The 20,372-nt window shown below is 45.5% G+C and overlaps 1 protein-coding gene and 1 pseudogene across 10 annotated transcripts in view; one reads left to right on the top strand and one right to left on the bottom strand.

Annotated features, from left to right (window-relative positions):
- The window catches only part of FANCC (FA complementation group C), a 216,873-nt gene that overhangs the window by 179,521 nt on the left and 16,980 nt on the right, over positions 1 to 20,372 (top strand). For all 9 annotated transcript variants that reach the window (XM_033236621.1, XM_033236616.1, XM_033236618.1 and 6 more), the window contains 4 exons: positions 1,110 to 1,266; positions 9,738 to 9,790; positions 11,357 to 11,456; positions 18,986 to 19,061. In XM_033236621.1, coding sequence (XP_033092512.1) covers positions 1,110 to 1,266; positions 9,738 to 9,790; positions 11,357 to 11,456; positions 18,986 to 19,061 — 386 coding nt within the window. The remainder of the gene's footprint in view (positions 1 to 1,109; positions 1,267 to 9,737; positions 9,791 to 11,356; positions 11,457 to 18,985; positions 19,062 to 20,372) is intronic.
- On the bottom strand, positions 12,627 to 13,069 carry LOC117098267 (annotated as a pseudogene). The gene has a single exon (XR_004443293.1). The product of XR_004443293.1 is annotated as a 40S ribosomal protein S26-like (transcript).

The raw sequence follows: 20,372 nt of genomic DNA, 5'->3' as shown, positions 1-20,372 counted from the left end.
GCCCAGGAGTTTGTGGTTACAGGGAGCTTTGATTACACCACTGCACTCTAGCCTGGGTGACAGAGCGAGACTTTGCGTCTTTTTTTTTTTTTTAAGGAACCTTTGATTCCCAGTCCTGCTAACCTATCCAGTATCATACTTAAGGTCCAGTGCATCAACTAGGCTATAACCACCATATATGAAATTGGATTTTTTTCTTTTGAGATAAGGTCTTGCTCTTTTGCCCAGGTTGGAGTGCAGTGGTGTGAACACAGTTCACTACAGCCTCAGCCTCCTGGGCTCTAACAATCCTCCTGCCTTAGCCTCCCAAGTAGCTGGGATTACAGGTGTGACATCACCATGTCAGGCTAATTTTTTAATAAACTTTTTTTTTGTAGATGCAGGGCCTCACTATTTGACCAAGCTGGTCTTGAACTCCTGGGCTCAAGTGGTCCTTGCACCTCAGTCTCTCCAAGTATTGGGGTTATAGGTGTGAGCCACTGCATCTGGCCTTGAAATTGTTAGAAATATTTTCAACTTTCAAGCAACCAATTACAGTTACAGTTATTGAATGTTTATGTGCCAAGCCCTGTGCTAATCACTGCAGGTGTGTTGTTGCATTTGATCCTTACAAGAACACTGTGAAGGAGATAGGCCCATTTTACAGATGAATAAACTGAGGTGAACTTCCCCAAGATCATACAGTTAGTAGGCAGTGGCGCTGGGACTGAAACCCAGGTCCATGTCCCTATTGTGAGGCATGATGACACACGTTTGAACACGCCTATTTCTTCAGTTAGGGACTAGGCATCACAAGGCCTAGATGGAAAATCCCGTTTTTTATCACTCTCTCTTCCATCACTAGACATTTGCTTATTCTTTTTGAAAGCAATTTTTTTCCTAAGCATTTTTGATTTCTTAAGGTGAGTTGAAGTGGAAGCATATTCACATTATTTTGCAAATGAGTACTTGGTAAATATTCACTGGTTCTATAAATTATTAGCCCCTGCTATGACCATGATGAGAAGAAGTCTCACAAATTGGATTAGTGATTGCATTTTGAACTTTCTTAATCTTCTTTTTTCAGTAAGCTATTTCTATTTAAAATTTTGTTTCTTTCTTTCTGAAAGGAAGAAGATTTCTCTCCCCATGTCGGCTGTAGTCTGCCTCTGGCTTCGGCACCTTCCCAGCCTTGAAAAAGCAATGCTGCATCTTTTTGAAAAGCTAATCTCCAGTGAGAGGAATTGTCTGAGAAGGATCGAATGCTTTATAAAAGATTCATCGCTGGTACGTGCTGGGCTTTGATGAAGGGAAAAAATCCTTGAAGGAGATGCTGGGAATCATTTCTTTTAGTCAGAGAATGAAAGGGGGGGATGTAAACTAAAGAGCAATTGGAACCTTTATAAATAATCGTGTATTTACATTTTAGTTTTGAAATCGCTGACGTAGGGGGCTTTTCTGCATCCTTGGAGCATGCAGCAAGAGATGTGAGGTTTGCTTGATTGCTGTGCCGTATATCACATGTTCACAAGAATTGATATTTGCACAACAGACTTTTTAAAAACAATATTTATTATTTCAGCATGGAAAATAAGTTTTTAGAAATGAACTTATGGGTAAGAGGAGGAATCAATTAAAAACATTCAAAAAATAAACTTATAGCTCTTCACTAGAGGAAAGCTGAAATACTCGAGAGACACAGACCCCCAGAAAAATGGTTAAAGCAGCAGAACCTGCTAAGACTTCTGTAAGTTTTCTTTTGGTGTGAGGCCACCTGCCTTCACCCTCCCCTGCGCAGTGATGCCGCCTCCCTTCCCCTCAGGACTGTGCAGCTGGGGACTCCGGCCCACGTGGACATCCACCTCCTGGCCCGGTGTCTGGCACCCTGGGCTCTCAGTGGCCCTCGCCACCACTGACTCGCCAGTCATCTTCCTTCGTGGGAGGCAGCTCTGTGGGACTGGAGCACATTTTGTAGGACGGGAATAAAGACCAAGGCACCCTGAAAAAACGATTCAGAAACCTGCAGTTGCTTTGTCTTCCAGGAGCCCCAGCGGACTCTGCCCTGTTTCCCTTTAGCTTTCGTGACCTGCAGCGATGTGGCACAGAGATTGCCTTCCACCTCTTCCTGCTTCCTACAAGCAGAGAAAGTGAGTTCCGAGAGCCACAGTGAACAGTCCGGTCTTTCGTTGTTGGCCGGGACTCTGGGAAGGAGGAGTGTTCACCCTCGCCCTTGAGCTGAGACTGAGGAAGTCCCTGAGGTTGGCTGTGCCCCCTTGTCCTACCTCCTAGAGGCCTTCAACTTTAGTTCAGTTGGGACTTCTGTGTTCTTTCTTTCTCTTGCTAGTTGCAGACTGTCTAAGGGAATCCTAATGGAATCAGTTGCCCTCCTCCTCGATCCCGTTTCTCCCCTAGTTTCGTGGGCCCTTTCGCCCTTCCCCTCGGCTTCCCAGGGCGACATGCATAGGGTTGCAGGTGCTGACAGCCACGCTGCTCTCACCCATACCTCAGGCTGCACACACTGATCCCACCTGACTTGAAAGTTTGCCATGATAGAAGAGAAAGGAAGACATGTGTATATTAAGACTGAGAGAGCCCAAAGAGATTTCTTAAGGATAATTACTACCTAACCTTACCATCCAAAAGAGTCGTATATTAAGGCAAGAAATAGGAATGCACCTTATTTTTAAATGATTGCAGTACAATTCAAAATAAATCACGACTTTCAGAAGCCCTCTGACAGCCCATTCCTGGTGATTCAAGGTCATAAATTACCTCTGTTGTCCACGAAATCTGTTTCTAACTGACATGCGCATACTAGGACTTCAGTTTCTCTGGGCCCTTTTCAGTGGCAAAATATAGTAACTGGGCTATGTGCTTGCTCCCAGGGTGCGTATGACATTTTCTTTAAGTCTTCTCCCTGTTGAAAAATTCTAGTCCCATTGCCTTTTCTCCAGCCTTTCCTTAATCCTTGGATTCTTCTCTGAACCTTCTCCATGTCCTTTTTGCCTGTGGCCCTCATGCCTGAGTAGCACTGTGGTGAGCACAGCAGATGCAAGACAGCGAACGCAGGCTGTCCCATTGCACATCACTGTATAACGCTCAGTCTCCAGTTTGTAGTTTACAGTAATCTCCCACGAGTCACACAGCTTTGAAGTCCGCGGACTGACAAAGGCTTTTATCAGGATCATGTGTGCCGAAATTCAGAGCTTCCATTATGGCTAAAGGGGGATTCTAGAGGGTGTTCTTTGGTTTAATGTGTTGTGGCACTGGCAGGATGTGACCTCTCTGTGCCTCATGGTTCAAGGGGGTAATGACAATATGGACGATGAGTGGAAGCCCCTGACTGGCGTAGGCTGTTCTCCTCAGCATCCCGGGCCTGCAGTGCCAGAAAGCCAGGCAGGCTAGAACAGGCCTGTGACGCGGCTAAGTGATCGCAGGGGTAACCTGAAGAGCCTGCTTCCTAATGGCATCATCCGATTCATTTATCGCAGTGCAGCATCTTGGTGCAGTGACAGGACTGTAGAGAAGTATCAGAGAGATCTCTAAGACTCAGATAGCACGAGACTGCGGCGCTGTGCTCCAGAGGAAACCTGATGCCTATTACATTAGAGTTGGATTCTGAGAGTAATTAAAGTGTGATGGTCTGCATAACTTGTGTTTTATATAGAGCACTGTTAATTATATTTCTCTCTCTTGGGACTATCCAGAATGAGTCCTGGAAATTCTATAGTTACCAAAATGTAACAAAAACAAAAGATAAAAGTGTGGTACAGGTTGTACAAAGTGAAAGGACCTTCCCACATGTTCTTTGGCCTCTTGGACTCGCAGGTCTGGTATTTTCCATTAAGACCATGAATAATGAGGGATTAGTCTCTTATTACCTGAGTTCCAAATGACTATGTATGTATTTAACATCTAAAATAAAAGAGAAGTTTTCAAAGCCCGTTCACTTTTGAGGCTTCCCCTTTGGCCTCCGTGCGGTAGACCGGACTGCCCTCGAGTCATGCTCTCCACCACAGTTGGTGGCTCCTACATCAAGTGAGGTATTAGCCCTAGATGGTCATTTACTGTACAGACTGAAACTTTTCAAAAGCAGATGGTCTTAAGTTTCCCTTGACAGCACGGGCACAGGAAGACCATAATCCGTAGCTTCAGACCTGACCTTAAAAACTGATGTCACCCACAGCAGTGAAAGCCACTTGTTAATTATGCTGCCTTCTTGGCATTGTTCAGTTTCCCAAGGCTGGCCCCAAATTAGAGGGATGTTATGTTTTCTAGTTACAATTCTGTTTGTGGAGCCCAGAAGGCTATTGTTTGGATTCCACATTGGAATGAAAAGTGCCTGCAGGGTGTCAGGGTGGCACTGTGCTTGGCTGGCAAGCTGCATGCCAGGGCTGGAAGGTACCCGGTTCCCATGCCCTCCCATTTGTTCCTTTGCTGGCAGAGCCCAGCCGCAGCTGGGTCCAGAGGAGCTAGCCTCATCCCCCAGGCAGACTTGTCCCCCAAAAGAAAAGGGGCAGAGGAGGCACCCAGCTGAGTGTTCTGTTTCTGTTTCACTAATAGTTGATATCAGAATATGCTTCATTTTCTCTCCTACCTAAAAATCTTTATGGTGCAATTCAGAAGATTTATCTAATAAGAACCTAAGAATAAAAAGCATCTAGATACCTCAGTATATATCCTCCTTGATATGGGATAGGATGTGTTTTTTTCCCTCATTCTCCAGGTAAGAATTATAGCACTTCAGAAAGAAAAAGAAACTTCCTTTACACAGACTCCCAGTGTGCAGCTCCTCCTTGGTAAAATGCTGTGCTGAAGAGTTTATTCACTCCACATCCTGGGTGATGTTGTCAGTTTGCCGTGCTTAAGTAGCTTTTCAGTAACATGCCAGGGTTTTCTTTTCCTGCTTTTTCAGTCTTTTCAGCACTTCCTTTTGAGCTTTTTAATGTGGTGCATGTAATTGAACAAGCGCTGAAGTAGATAATTTAGCAGTGGTCCAGTAGTGCTGGCTGATGTGTGTTGCTAAAAGCTGCAAGATTCTGCGTCTTGGACTGGAGTTGCACTTTCCAGAATTAGCCTCAGGGGGGCACCAGATCCTCCAGCATCGTCTCTGTGAAGAAAGAGGCCCACACTGCAAGTTTCCTTGCAATGGCATTGCAGTTGGAATTGCAGACCTTGTGGGCCAGAGATGAAGGGAGAGAGGAGAAAACCCCAAAACAAAGCAGGGGTGGACCTAGGGGTCATCACCACTCAGGCTGAGCTGTGAAGCAGCAGGTGGCCGAGGAGCTTTCTTCCGGCCTGGGCTACCCTGGCTAATTGGATAGAGGCCACTGGGCAAGGCTAGGACTTCAGGCAGGGGTAGGGCGCTAGGGAGGGGGTGCTGGGCATCCCTGTGCCTCCCACTTCTGTGTCCTAATACGGAGGAGAGCTCATGTAAATTTAAGACACAAAAGTACATTTGGTACTTGTTAAGTTCTTAAGCCCAGGAATGACAGATTTATGACTAATTAAACAATAATTGCATTATGGAGTACTGAAAAAATTGTTTGTGTATAAACAACATCTGGTAAAGATTAAAAAGAAAGAATAATTTTTTCAAGCTCCAATTTGTTAAAAGGAACCTGAATGTTTTAAAACAAAATAGATCTGAAAATGTAAAAGGGATATTTAGAGTCTTATGTTTAGTATTTTGAAAATAGAAAAGAAGCAAATGGCATAATAAAAAATACATATTTATAAAGGTGCCCCATAGTACATGATAGCTGTAAAGGTTTTGTATAAATAGGTTTTGCTTAAGCCAAATCATTTTTCAATTCAATAGAGGAGTTCACTGGTGAAATTACTCTTACGGAGAATCTTCTTTTTAAGAAGAAAGGTATTTTCTGGTGAATATGCACATATTAACAACAAGGGCTTCCCACTGTGGAGAGAACAGTGGCTCGGAAACAGCTACACAGTGGGACGGGATTGTCCAGCTGCTGGGTAAACTGGAGGGGAAGCTGCCCATTAGCCGATTCTTTAAATGACCCATTTCCTAAGTAAATATTTAAACTACACGCAAGAACATGAAAATACCAGGAAAGAATCTATGCCAGGCTTAATGCACTTCAGCTTCTCTGTCATCTGCTATTTCCTTCTTTATTTTTAAGGCGAATATACCTATGAAAGGTGATAGATGGAAAGTACTTGATAATTTTTTCTGTTCCTTCACCACCTTTTTATTTTTTCTAAAAGGGATTTGCTTTTGTCTGTGAATTACCTTAAATCATAGTCCAATTTCCCTTTTTGGTTTGTTTTCTCTCCCTCTCCTTTTCCCTATTCTCTCTCTCTCTCTCTTTTCCCTATTCTCTCTCTCTCTTTTCCCTATTCTCTCTCTCTCTTTTCCCTATTCTCTCTCTCTCTCTCTCTCTCACACACACACACACACACACAAACACACAATCAGCAAATGACAGAAAAAAAGAAATGCTTCTTCCTGAGAATTCTGTTTTTCTGCGTTCTCAGGCCTCTTTCAAGTGGCAAGTGACTTGTAATAATCATTGGTGAGTCGGTATGAAAATAACAGCTTAAGTAAACATCAAGGACTGGGCACAAGAGCTTGTGTAATTTGCACAGTTCATGGTGCAGAGTGACAAGTTGGTCTCTCCCTTGCCTCTCCTCCAAAACAGGCATTGAGACCATGGTTATTGTGTATCGATTCCATGTTGACTTTGTCTTCCTTTGTGTTTTGAGGGATGAAGATGGGCGTCTTTCTAGTTGGAGGGGAGATAATGCAGTTTTGGGTAGCCGTGAGGGGAGATTAGAGGGAAAGCTCTCATTAGCCCAAGGGGATTCACACCCAGCAGAACAATCGGGTCTATATGAGAAGGAAGGCAGAACCCAGAGCTCTCCATCATTGCCCCCCTAGTCATCCTGGGCATTCAGTGAAAAGACTAGGGGAAATAAAGAGGGAAGGACAAGACTCATGTTACTGAAGTTCTCCTGCTGACATAGCTCCCCTTGAGTTGAAATGATCTGCCCGTGGAAATCGTTAGGCCAGATGGAGAAGAGAGAGCTTGAGAAGGAACAGATTTTGGTAGGATGGAGAAAAACAAACAGATGGAAACCACAAAAGGTTTATTTTCTTTCCTCGCTTTTATAGAAAAGATAATGGCCCCAGTCATGGGGCTTCAGAGCCCTGAGTTGCAGCCTGACCTCTGGTGTGTTACCGGAGTGCCCCACCCTACAAATAAAACAGGATTCACAGAGGTTAGATGCCTGCGTCATCACTCAGAGGATGCTACAGAGATTTAGGGGGGAAGATACGGCTTCCAAAGAAGCGTGTATTAAAACCTTAATTCTATTTGGAAGATTATCTTGATAAGAAAAGCAGCTTAAGATTGCTTTTGTGATTTGATGTCGCTGGGACACATGCCTGACCTGTAGTACTCCAGTCCTCATGAGGGGACTCACTGACCCTGAAATTATGTGTTCAGAAAGTATAAAGAGTCCCATTTTAAAAGCCATCGGTGAGGGGTGCAGATGAGAAGGAGCTGTTCACAGCTGTAGGGTGGCAAGGGAGACTGGTTTTCAAATCAAAATCTCTGCCGTTGCTGTTTCTGCAGGTTCCCCTGCCTCCTGGTCTTTTATCTATTTTAAAAGCCAAAATGGGTTGTGGAAGCAGGCTGAGAGTAGCCAAGGATCTGAAATACTTGGAAAGAAAGAAATCTAAGAGGAGAGTCCATCTGTATGGGAAAGAACAAGCAGATTCCACACAGCCAGCAAACATTTAAAACATCGGACTGAGCGATTTTGCTAGAAAACAGCTCACAGCAGAAGAGCACATTGAAGCTCTTACTCTCTTCTGACAAATGGAGTTAGAGCTGTCTTCCTTGCTGCCCCAGTGGTTTTCATGGTAGCCCTAATCTACACATCTGATCATCATTTTCTTTGCTGTTTGGAAATCCCTATAATTAGTATGGAATGATTCTCTACTATCATCAGACCTATAGTATGGCTCTGGGATAGTTTGACCATTTAGAAAAAAGAAATTCAATTTTACCATTTTCAAGTTTGATCTTATCAATGCATTTCCAGGCTCTTTCTTGTCTGTCTGCCTGTGGGCACAAAAGAGTGCTATTTGATCTTAAACACTCTTATTCAATAGGCATGTTGTACAAACTTTGAAAATTGCTCTGGCAAACTTAGATGAATCACGTTTCTTCAAGACATGCAGTTGCTTTTCCCTTGTTTTATTTTTTTCATTATGAATACATAGAAACTTTTATATTTTCCGTGCTTATATCCAGTGACCTCTTAATAACTGTTATTATTTACAGTGAGACTGGGCAGCAGGAGATTCACTGACATGCCTTAGTTCAAAGCCACGAAATAACCTGCCTCTTCTCTCTTGAACCGTGGTCCTGCCAAATTATTTTCTTGCATAGATAATGAATTTATCTGTAAGAATTTCAAGTTAGTTCCTTTTAGATAAAAATGCACATCAGTGAAGGATGAGGGAGCATAGATTATTTAAAGAGTAGGACGTTTTAACTTGCAAATTAGAAATCTTGAAATAATTAAAAGGTGATTATCCTGTCCTGAACAAGTGGGGGAGCTCCTGCCTGGAGCCCGGCGGGGCCGGCAGTGCTGGCGAGTGGACGCTAGAGGGCGCGCACTCAGTGTCCGCCGGGCGTCCGCGGGGAGGGCGGTGCTGCCTCAGTGTGAGCCAGGGCACGGGGCGGAGCAAAGCCTCCTTTTGTCTTGCTGATGGAGCCTAGGAACAGAGGTTTTCCCAAAGCTAGTCATAGCACGTGCAGGATGACTGAATTTCCGGTAGCGCCGGATCCACCTGCCGGTCAGAGCAGCCGGCTTCGCTTCCGGTGGAACGGGTGCCCCCCCCCGTGACTGCGCATGCGCGGAATCCTTTGCGGTCTGAGGGCAGCCGCTCCATCGCAACCGTCTCCCTCCGCCTCTGTGGAAACGCTGCCTTCCGCGAAGCCGGCCCTGGTGCCGGAAAGATCGCGGACCCTGCTCTAAAGGATCTGTTTTGGAACACAAACGGGCATTTTCATCGGGCGTCATCTCATACTTTGAGCTCTGGCCAAAACGATAGGGAACCAGGGATTGGGCCGGTGAAGCTCCCTCAGCTCCCAGGGCTTCCGCAGACCAGTAATCGGAACCCAGGGCCAGAATATCCAAGGGGAAGGCAGAGACCTTTTCTTCTGCGTGAACCCCCTTTTCGTCTTAAATCCCGTAAGCTGTTCAGTGCACTAAGATGCGACGTGATTGAGTCCAGCGTGGTAGTCGCTGGTTTGCCGATAATAATTCTACATTACTATGTACCCGTGACCGAAGACACAGGAAGAACCAGGCTGCAGGCACGGGCCTGACCTCGAGGCACAGTAGCCATCGGAGGAGGTGGCACAGGCACACTTCGGTAGAGCTGGCAGCACAGGCAGGCTCCACGGCATGCGGGCAGAGGGATGTTTCCAGTTTCCGTAGTACGTACTGATTCTGTAGGATGGATCGCCTGAGCTTTGATAGAAAACGTGGGACATACGGGAGTAGACAGAGGAATAAGCTGCCTGTACCCCCTGCCCAGGGGGACCACCACCTGCACTTGTATGTGGGGTGTTTTCAGTACAGCAGTGGTTCTGTTTTCTAACCACAATTTTCTGGACATCAGCAGTTCCCGATAACTCCGGGGGCTGATAATAGCAAGTTTCTGAGAAAGTACCTGCGATATTTCACATTCTCGTGGTCTTCTCCTTTTACAGCCTCAAGCAGCCTGCCACCCTGCCATATTCCGGGTTGTTGATGAGATGTTCAGGTAAATGTTACACTGTTTCTTCTAGTAATTGATGTAAAAAAGGTTCCATTTCCAAACATGAAAAGAAAATGTTGTGGTAGTCTCTGGCTGTACCACAGGGAAATTAGAGTTTCTGATTCCCTCCTATTCGTCTGAGCTTTGTGGTAATGAGAGGTAAAAACTAAAAAATCAGTGTAAATTTAAAGGCCAGTGCCTAAGAATTACGATAACTTTCTTTCCTTTAGTCTTTAAAGATTCTAATAAGAGAAACACGGAATTGAGTTAGATATTAATATCATGAAATATTCATGTAAGATTTTTCTCAGCTCAGAATAAAGGGTGGCAATATACTCCCTTCACCACGTGAGGGCTGACCAATCTTTTTAAAAGACTTTAAAGAAAGCCAAGAAAAATAAATAAAGTCATTCTTAACAGAGCTCTTCTGTGGGGCAAAATACACCTTGCATGTTCTCTTACAACACATTGTTTATTTTGAAAATACGAGTACTTCTTGGAAAATGCATTAGATTTACAGACGGCAAGAGACGAGGAGCTCACAGCCATGAAGCTGAGCTGTGGCTGGCAGTTAGTGGGAGTTTTAACCATGGAGTACTAAGACTGGACCCGGCTGGGGAGCTTGTCAACCTGGGAGTGTCCCAGCCCCTCTTCCACGGGAGCCCGTATCAGCTCTCTCTCTAGTCCCTCCCACCTAATACATACCAGCAGAGGCTGCAGGGCAGACTGCAGACTTTGGGGAAAGGAATTTTTACAGTAACAACTGTTTAGGGTTTAAAGCTAGCAAAATTTTTTTTTTTTTTTGCTTAAACAAACATAAAGAAAAATTAATTGTATGAAAATGCATGGGCCAGGCGCGGTGGCTCAAGCCTGTAATCCCAGCACTTTGGGAGGCCAAGACGGGCGGATCACGAGGTCAGGAGATCGAGACCATCCTGGCTAACACGGTGAAACCCCATCTCTACTAAAAATACAAAAAACTAGCCGGGCGAGGTGGCGGGCGCCTGTAGTCCCAGCTACTCGGGAGGCTGAGGCAGGAGAATGGCGTAAACCTGGGAGGCGGAGCTTGCAGTGAGCTGAGATCCGGCCACTGCACTCCAGCCTGGGCGACAGAGCGAGACTCCGTCTCAACAAAAAAAAAAAAAAAAAAAAAAAGAAAAGAAAATGCACGGAAACCAAACCAGGTACACACAGATTCTTACTTTGCTGGGTGGATGGACCAAGCCATTTCTCCACTTGTGAAAGCAAAATGTTGATGTTGCGTGTCCAGGCATACAATACAAAAATATTTGTACAGAGTATGCAAGCCTGTATGGAAGGCATTTGCATTGCTTAATAATGTAAGAACCAAGAAAGAGAGCTCTACACGTTGCAATTTTAAAGAAAATATTTATAAAAGGGAGCAACAGATTTATCCTGCTTTCCCACAAGGACTGAAATCTGATGAGCTGAGATACTGCTGAAGCTTATGGCACAAAAAAAGTGTTTCCACTCTTCCCTTATACAGTACAGGTTTTTATGTTTGCCGGATTACTTGTTAAACGTGTTCTGGTCTGACTTTGCATTGTTCAGGTGTGCACTCCTGGAAACCGATGGGGCCCCGGAAATCATAGCCACTATTCAAGTGTTTACGCAGTGCTTCGTAGAAGCTCTGGGGAAAGAAAACAAGCAGGTTTGTTATATCGCATCTATTACTCATTCATCCCAAAGAATAAGAGGCTGTTGGGAGTATTTTGGACAAGAGCACTTTATTTTCAGTAATTCTGATAAACTGTTTTGCTCACAAAGAAAGGTTCCTAATGAGTGCCCCAACAAAGGTTAAACCATTTTAACTTAACAAAAATCAAGATCTGTCTGTCCTGTGCCCTGGTACCCAGAAGCATCTGTCTACTGTTGTGTCTGAGAACTCTGTCAAGCCAGCATGCGTGGCCCTGTGCTGTGCGCTGTCTGCCGAGTGGGACACCACCCTCTGGCTGCATCTGAGCCTCCCAGGTCAGCAGGAGGCATCCTGGGGTCTGTATGGCATGCACTGAATAGGAAAGGGCGCTTATTACAAAGCAGTCCTGGACATTCTTCATTATTTGCGTCTTTATTCTTATCAGAGACCCAAATGTGATTTGGATTCCAGGAAAGGAGGTGGTAAGAGTAGTAAGAGTGACTGGGAAAGGCTTGACTAACTAGAGGAGGAGCGAGGAAGGGCAGTGAGCAGGAGGTGTGTGTTAGGCACGGTCAGTAAACCAAAGGCCAGGCCCAAACCCTGCAGAAGATTGTGCTCCAGGTCCCCAGCAGCAGAGGCTGGGCAACAGCTGCCAAGGGTCACTGACCAATTAGAGTGACCTCGTGAAACAGCAACCTTTGCTACCAGAGAGCTTTCACCCTTCAGCATTTTATTTGGCCTTGATTTCTAGCGGCCACAGAAGTAATGTTTATGGGACATACTGCCTGTCGAGAGGGGTGCTGGTCCAGCGCATCTCATCTGTGGAGTATGTCACGGCCCCTGTGAAGCTCTCTGCAGTTTGACTTCTGAGAGCAGAGCTACAGTGCTTGGCTCCACCAGCTCACACCCCTCGCCAATGTCAAACAGATCTCTTAGGTTTTAGCTGATATTTCTACTTTTTCTTTTATTTTTTTGAGACAAGGTTTCACTCTGTCACCCAGGCTGGAGTGCAGTGATGTGATCTCAGCTCACTGCAGTCTCAACCCCCCACGCTCAGGTGATCCTCACACTTTAGCTGCCGCGAGTAGCTGGGACCACAGGTGCACACCACCACACATGGCTACTTTTTGTATTTTTTTATTAAGTGCAATTTCCATTTTATTTTTCTCCAGGGAATAGTCTGTCTTCAGTCTTTAAGGACTCAGCTCCTTACATGGGCTTTGGTGGGGGACGTGGGACAGCACCCGCAGGTCTAAATCGGGGTAGGGGTGTTCGGTCCTTGTGGGCTTCATGAGATCAATTCCTGACTAGTTTGCTGTGAACTGCACAACTCAGACAGGAATGTAGCTTCACGTACAGCTTGGGAAGCACACAGGCATCAAAGATGCTCGCTGCAGAAATGTCCCTGACTGCTGCAGCCTCCACTATGTTTCCAATGACGAATTTCTTAATGGCCTTGTCCTTGGGCACACATCGGGCACAGTTCGTGCAGCAAATAGGCTGCACGTGGCTGCGGCCCTTTTTGGCATGACTGTTGTTCTTTCTTTTTTTCGTCATATTGGAGGCATGGACTGGAGGGAGCACTCATTTTTGCATTTTTATTAGAGATGGGGTTTCACCATGTTGCCTAGGCTGGTCTCAAACTCTGGGGTTCAAGCAATCTTCCCACCTTGGCCTCCCAAAGTGCTGGGATTACAGGTGTGAGCCACCAAACCCAGCCTGTTTCTGCTTTTCAAAACAACAATAAATAGATATTTATTTTATTTTTTGAGACAGGCTCTCACTCTGTCACCCAGGCTGGAGTGCAGTGGTGTGATCATGGCTCACTGCAGCCTTTGGCTTCCTGGGCTCAAACGATCCTCCCACCTCAGCCTCCCGAGTAGTTGGGACCACAGGTTCAAGCCACCACACTGAGCTAATTTTTAAATTTTTTTGTGTGGAAATGGAGCCTCTCTGTTACCCAGGCTGGTCTCGAACCCCTGGGTTCAAGGGATCCTCCCACCTTGGCCTCCCAAGGTGCTCGGATTCCAGGCTTGAGCCACTATGCCTGGCCAACAATAAATATTTGTGATTTATTTTTTCCCACCCTCACTTTCCCTGGAGAAGATAGCTGGGCTGTAGCAAACTGCGCTCTCCGTGGTCCCACCTAGAATTTTGGAGGCAGCTCAGCTGGAAGGCACGGCTGGCCCTCATGGTTATTTTAAGCCTAACTGTCAATGTCCCTGCGCCTCCCTTGTGTATTCTTTGTAGTCCCCATTAGGAACGGGCCTCTAGGGAGTCTGGCCTGCGGCCTCGCGGAGCACACCTGGGCTGGAGCAGCGGCCGCAGAGGAGCGCCCCATGCCTGTTCTTCTTCTTGGCTTCACCCTCAGCCTCTGCTGGCCGTGGCCACTATGGATTCGGACTGATGTTGCGGTTGCTTTTAATTGAGACTAGTACCCTGACCAGGCATACGTATCTGAGGACGTGGGACCACACACTGGGTCCTGGTGTGAGGCAGGGCAGGGATCCGAAAGCAAACAGGAATTCACCACCCTCACCTTCAGCTCAACAAAGGAGAGCAAAGTCTCTTCGTTTTGCCGATGCCTGCATAGGTATCTGTTAGTTTATTTCTCTTCCTAGAGCTGTTGCTGCGTGCCTGCCTTTTTAACTGATGGCCGTCTGTATCTGTTGACCCTCTGCCTTCTTGAGTGTCCATTTTTAGCTAATCAAAACCCTTCATGTCATATTTGCTAGATGCATGACCCTCTTTTCTCTCTGTGGTTTATTCATTAATTCTTTCTTCATAAAATGAATATCTATAAACCTGCTATCTAATCATCTGAATACATGGCTATACATGTGCTCCTCCTTGCCTCTTTCCCTCCAGGTGGTAACCTCTGGTTTGAATTTTATGTTTATTATTCCTTTGCTCTTTCTAAAGGTAGTTTGATCACATATATATGACTGCCTAAACAATGTTTTGTTTAGTTTCAGTTGTTTTTGAACTTTATAAAACAAACAGGAGCAGCATACTGTGTGCAGTCTTTTGAGACTTACTTTTCCACTCAGCAAAGACTGCTTGATGGTGCCATGTGTGGCTGTGGGGAAGTGTTGTTATGCACAGTCCATGTGAAAACGTATGGCAGTATAGCCATCCTGCTGCTGGGAGGCACTTGGGATGCTTCCAGGTTTTGTTTTTTTATTACAAACGATGTTGCTGTGGACACTCTGGGATAGGTACTTAGGAGTGGAAGTGTATTCGGTATGCAGAGGTTCAGCTTTCATAGATCCTGCCATGTTGCTGTGGACACTCTGGGATAGGTACTTAGGAGTGGAATTGTGTTCCGTATGCAGAGGTTCAGCTTTCATAGATCCTGCCATGTTGCTGTGGACACTCTGGGATAGGTGCTTAGGAGTGGAAGTGTGTTCCGTATGCAGAGGTTCAGCTTTCATAGATCCTGCCAGACTCATTTCAGAAGTGTTGGTGCCCATTTGCACTTCCTGCAATGGTCTCTGAGTGATCTCGTAAATCCACATTCTCACCCATCAGAAGCACTCACGTCAGTGATTCTGTCTCTTCTTACCCTTTGCTCTTGCCCCTGTTCTGTTTGGAGGACACAGGCAGCTCCGTCATTATGCCCTGTCAGACAGTAGGCAGAAATTGAGGTGGGTGTGATAAGCCACTTACCCTGAGCCTGCACTGTGGCTTAGTACAGCCAGTCAGGTCAGTTTCTGGTTGCAGCCATGACAGCATCTGCTCATGAGCTAGATTAAATCTCCCAGAGATAAAAATGATAAACTCCAGGCAAAGTATTTTTTAAAATTTATTTGAAGGCATATAGAGCGCCTGAGAAAGTGGACAGAGACTGAAGGCCACCAGCCCTTTAAAGGGACACCACACTGAGAGGTCTCCTGCCCCCCTCACCCCCCCACCCCCGCAGCTGCCCTCATGTGAAGTTGGGAGCTGGTGTGGGGCCGGGGAGGGCCAGAACTTGGCACAATTGGATCGAGTTAAGGTGCCAAAAAATAGAAAATGTAAACTGCCAAAGGAACAAAAAAAAATTGAGGGGGGAAAAAGAAAACCAATGTCAAAAGGTAGACCTAAACCCAAAACTACCAAGAATGACATTAATTTCAGCAATTAAATGGAAGTTAAATATTCTAGTAAAAAGGCAGAAATGTCAGATTGAACAAAGAAACGAAGACCTGGCTGGACACGGTGGCTCATGCCTGTGATCCCAGCACTTTGGGAGACCAAGGTGGGAGGATTGCTCGAGTCCAGGAGTTCAAGACCAGCCTGGGCAACACAGTGAGACCCCAGTCTCTGCAAAAAAAAATAAAAATAAAAAAATTAGCTGGGCATGGTGATGCATGCCTGTAGTCCCAGCTACTCGAGAGGATGAGGTGGAAGGATTGCTTGAGCCCAGAAGGTGGAGGCTGCAGTGAGCCATGATCAAGCCACTGCACTCCAGCCTGGATGACAGGGCGAGACCCTGTCTTAAAATGAAAAAAAAAAAAAAAAAAAAAGATTTTAAAAGCTATTGTAATCAAGAATCAAGACAGTGAGGTATTGGCAAAAAGACAACCATAGATCAGAATTGAGTCCAGATATAGACCCATACATATGTGGCCAATTGATTTTTGACAGAGACGCCAAGACAATTCAATGGGGAAAGGAACATTTTCAACAAATGGCGCGGGAATAACTGGATGTCCATATGTAGAAAAATGAGCCTCAACCATTCCCTTATAAAGCACACAACAGTTAATTTGAGAGGATCATGGGCTTCAACAGAAATGTTAGAAAGATAAAGCCCCTAGAGAGAGCATAGGAGAATGTATCTGTCTGACAATGAGGTCATCTAAGATTTCTCAGAAGCACTAACCACAGGAAAAAAAATGGATAAATTAGACCTCATCAGAATTTAAAACTTCTAGGCTGGGGGCATAGCTCATGCCTGGAATCCCAGCACGTTGGGAGCCCCAAGGCAGGAGGATCTTTTGAGCCCAGGAGATGGAGACCAGCCTGGGCAACAAAGTAAGACCCCTTTTCTACAAAAAATACAAAATTTTGCTGAGCGTGGTGGCACACACCTGTTGTCCTAGCTACTCGGGAGGCTGAGGTGGGAGGATCACTTGAGCCTGGGAGATCAAGGCTTATGATCATGCCACTGCACTCCAGCTTGGGCAACAGAGTGAAGCCATATCTCAAAAAATAAGAAAGGAATTTAAAATTTATATTCTTTGATAGATATCATTAAGAAACTGAAAAAGCAGGCCAGGCACAGTGGCTCATGCCTGTAATCCTAGCACTTTGTGAGGCTGAGGTGGGTGGATCACAAGGTCAAGAGATCAAGACCATCCTGACCAACATGGGGAAACCCCGTCTTTACTAAAAATACAAAAATTAGCCGGGGGTAGTGGCACGTGCCTTTAGTCCTAGCTACTTGGGAGGCTGGGGCAGGAGAATTGCTTGAACCCGGGAGGTGGAGGTTGCAGGGAGCCAAGATCATACCACTGCACTCCAGCCTGGCAACGGACCAAGACTCCGTCTCAATAAATTAAAAAAAAAAAAAGAAGAAACTGAAAAAGCAAGCCGTTAGCTAGGAGAAAATATTTGTAATACATGTATACAACAGAGGACATGTGTCCAGAATACATGAAGATCTCTTATAAACTGCCTAAGAAACCAGTTTCGAAAATGGACAAAAGACTTGAATATACACTTTCAAAAAAGATATACAAGTTGGCAGTAAGCACATGAAAATTGTTGGGCATCATTTGCCATCAGGAAAGTGCAGATTGAAACAGGTAGGAAAGCAAGCATGCGTGGGGTTATGTTCCCCAGCCACTAGAATGGATGAAATTAGTAAGACTGACAGCACCAAATGCTGGGAGCACGTGGAGCACCTGGAGTTCACACACATTGCTGGTGGGAGTGAGATGGCACAACACTGGAAAACCATATGGCCTTACGATGTTAAACAAGCATCTATCTGTGACCCAGCAATTCCATTCCGATGGTGTGCCCAGGAGAAAGAGAAACACATGTCCACAAAAAGACATATGTATGCATGTGAACTACAGCTTTATTCACGACAGCCCCCAACTGGAAGCAGCCCAAACTGGAAGCAGCACATCAAGAGGAGAATGGCTAAACAGACTATGGCATATTCATACAATTCAGACTACTTCTGAGCAATAAAAACAGAATGATCTACTTGCACACAATAACATGGCTTAATCTTTAAAAAAAAATGTTGAGCCCAAGAAGCCAGACACAAAAGAAAACATACTTTATGTTCCCTTTACACAAAATTCAAGAATAAGCAAAACTAATCTGTCTTGTCAAAATCAAAACATTGGTTGCCAGGGTGGGGTGGAGGGAGTGATTGTTAAGAGTTGGAAGAGGTCTTCTTGGCGTGATAGAAATGTTGTGTCTTCACTGGGGTGGCGGTCACATGGATTTGCACGTTTACAAAACCTCATATACTTAAAGCCTATGCACTCCATGCTTTATAGATTTTACCTCAATTTTTTAAGAAGCTGTGCCTCTTGGGGGTGTAGATAGCTGGAGCTCTTTGGCCCTCGAAAAGTGAGCACAGTTGTTTTATGCTTTTGTTGTTATTTTAAAAACCATGCTGAGCCGGCACCGTGGCTGACGCCTACAACCTCAGCACTTTGGGAGGCCGAGGCAGGCGGATCACTTGAGGTGAGGAGTTAAGACCAGCCTGGCCAACATGGTGAAACTCCATCTCTACTAAAAATACAAAAATTAGCCTGGCATGGTGGCATGTGCCTGTAATCCCAACTACTCTGGAGCCTGAGGCAGGAGAATCATTTGGACCCAGGAGGTGGAGGTTGTAGTGAGTTGAGATTGTGCCTCTTTACTCCAGCCTGGGCAACAGAATGAGACTCCATCTCAATAAAAAAACAAAAACAGACCAGGCGCAGTGGCTCACGCCTGTAATCCCAGTACTTTGGGAGGCCGAGGTGGGCGGATCACCTGAGGTCGGGAGTTCGAGACTAGCCTGACCAACATGGAGAAACCCCATCTCTACTAAAAATACAAAATTAGCCGGGTGTGGTGGCGCATGCCTGTAATCCCAGCTACTCGGGAGGCTGAGGGAGGAGAATCGCTTGAACCCGGGAGCCAGAGGTTGCGGTGAGCTGAGATCGCGCCATGGTCCAGCCTGGGCAACGAGCAAAAAACTCTGTTTCAAAAAAAAAAAAAACCGAAATACCGAACATCTCACAACTGCTCTGGCAAGTCTTTCTGAAATAGAAGATTTATTTGTATAATTGGGTTCATGTGAGGTAGAACTCATAAAGACATCAAGAGCATAACTTTATTATTTTTCTTAAGTCCCAGGAGGTGATTTAAAAGGTTAATTATTCTGGAAAATATGAGGTTACTGGGAGCTTATTTTTCAAAAGATAAATGTTTCAGAAAGTGTTCTGACCATGTTAGTACTGGTGGGCAGAGGACTCGGAGTTTTGTATTTTCCTGACCCCGTTTCAATCTTAATGTTCGTGCTCTTTGGATTTTCCATCCTGTGGCAGCTGCGGTTTGCACTCAAGACCTACTTTCCTTACACTTCTCCATCTCTTGCCATGGTGCTGCTGCAAGACCCTCAAGGTGAGTTAGGGTTGACTTTGCCCACATCAGAATGATTTCCTGGGAAGAGCACTGTTGAATGATGGCCTCCCCACCAGGCCCTTATCTCTAGCGTGAGGGAGACACAGCTGGTTATTTCTAAGATCCCTTTCCGTGCCCAGGATCCCCCATTCTGTAGATTTTGATATGAGCGTCTTCTTGGCTTCCCAGCTGTGATCACTTCCCAAAAGAAGAAGAAAAAAAAAAACCAGTGGCCTCTGGTAGGTTTTGCTAGTCTGCCTCCAGATAACACAGGCTCTGCTGGTGCCAACCAGATCCACCAGGTGCCAGGAACAGGCTAAGACTTGGCTGAGTCAGAAGAAAACAGTACATTCATTTGCTTTTCATTCTTTCTACTCCGTGCAGCCTTGTTGCAGAAGAAAAGATAAAATGATGGATGAAGCTGAGGAAATTCAGGGGAGGTTTCCCCTAACCAAGCTAAGGGAAGGATTTTGAGAGCGTTCAGTAAGGTGCTTCATCCACAGCCTTTCCTGATACCCTTTGCCAGCCTTTCCAAGGCTGTCCGCTTGGGGAAGGGGTGGTGCCAACCTTCATTCAACTGGCGTTGATCCAGGAATGTGGCTGTGAGCTCGTGCTTAGGAGACATTTCAGAAATAGAGAGTAAGGGCCTCCTTTCCCTGTGAGGCCTGAAACCTGACGGAAGGCAGTCCTGGCGTGGGCACAGACTGTGCCAGCCAGAAAGGGGCCTTATTGGAGCATGGCAGGAGAGGAGACAGAAGGGAGCGAGCCAGTCACATTTCCTTTTTATGCCATTTTGGGCCTGCCTTTTTTCTGAGACTTGAGTGAGTAGATTTGTTTGAGAAATGCAGATGATTCAAAGTTTCAGAGCATTTTACAAAACCTAAATTCATCTTCCTTTTTCAAGAAGATGTAGATTCTCGCCCAGGGTGATCCCCTGACACTGTCCTCTCAGATGCCGGAGCTGGGGATGGGGTCTCTGGGTGACAGTTTTATGAAAACCCTTGGGAAAACGTTATTAACAAGACAGAAAAATGAGGAATTCACCCCTTACGGCTTAGGTCAGATCAGCAAAGCCTGGAGTCAGCCAACAGGGGGCGCTGAGTGAGCTCCAAAAAACGTACCGGAGTTGTTAGTGTCTCCCTTTGGAAATAGTAAACAAACGGCGAAGTGGTGCGTGGGCACGGGCCCAACCCTCTACCTTTCCGTTTGTGTAACTCGTAGATTTATGTCCAAATATAAATAGGTGGCTTCAAGCAGAAGTGCAAGAACCTCTTGTGCTAGTTCCTAGAATAGCTGTCTGTATATTACTTT

The sequence above is a fragment of the Trachypithecus francoisi genome, unplaced genomic scaffold (assembly GCF_009764315.1).
Source record: "Trachypithecus francoisi isolate TF-2019V2 unplaced genomic scaffold, Tfra_2.0 Lachesis_group16, whole genome shotgun sequence".
NCBI classification, from domain to species: domain Eukaryota; kingdom Metazoa; phylum Chordata; class Mammalia; order Primates; family Cercopithecidae; genus Trachypithecus; species Trachypithecus francoisi.
The sequence above is the reverse complement of the archived record's forward strand: the minus strand, read 5'-3'. Positions and strand labels throughout refer to the sequence as shown.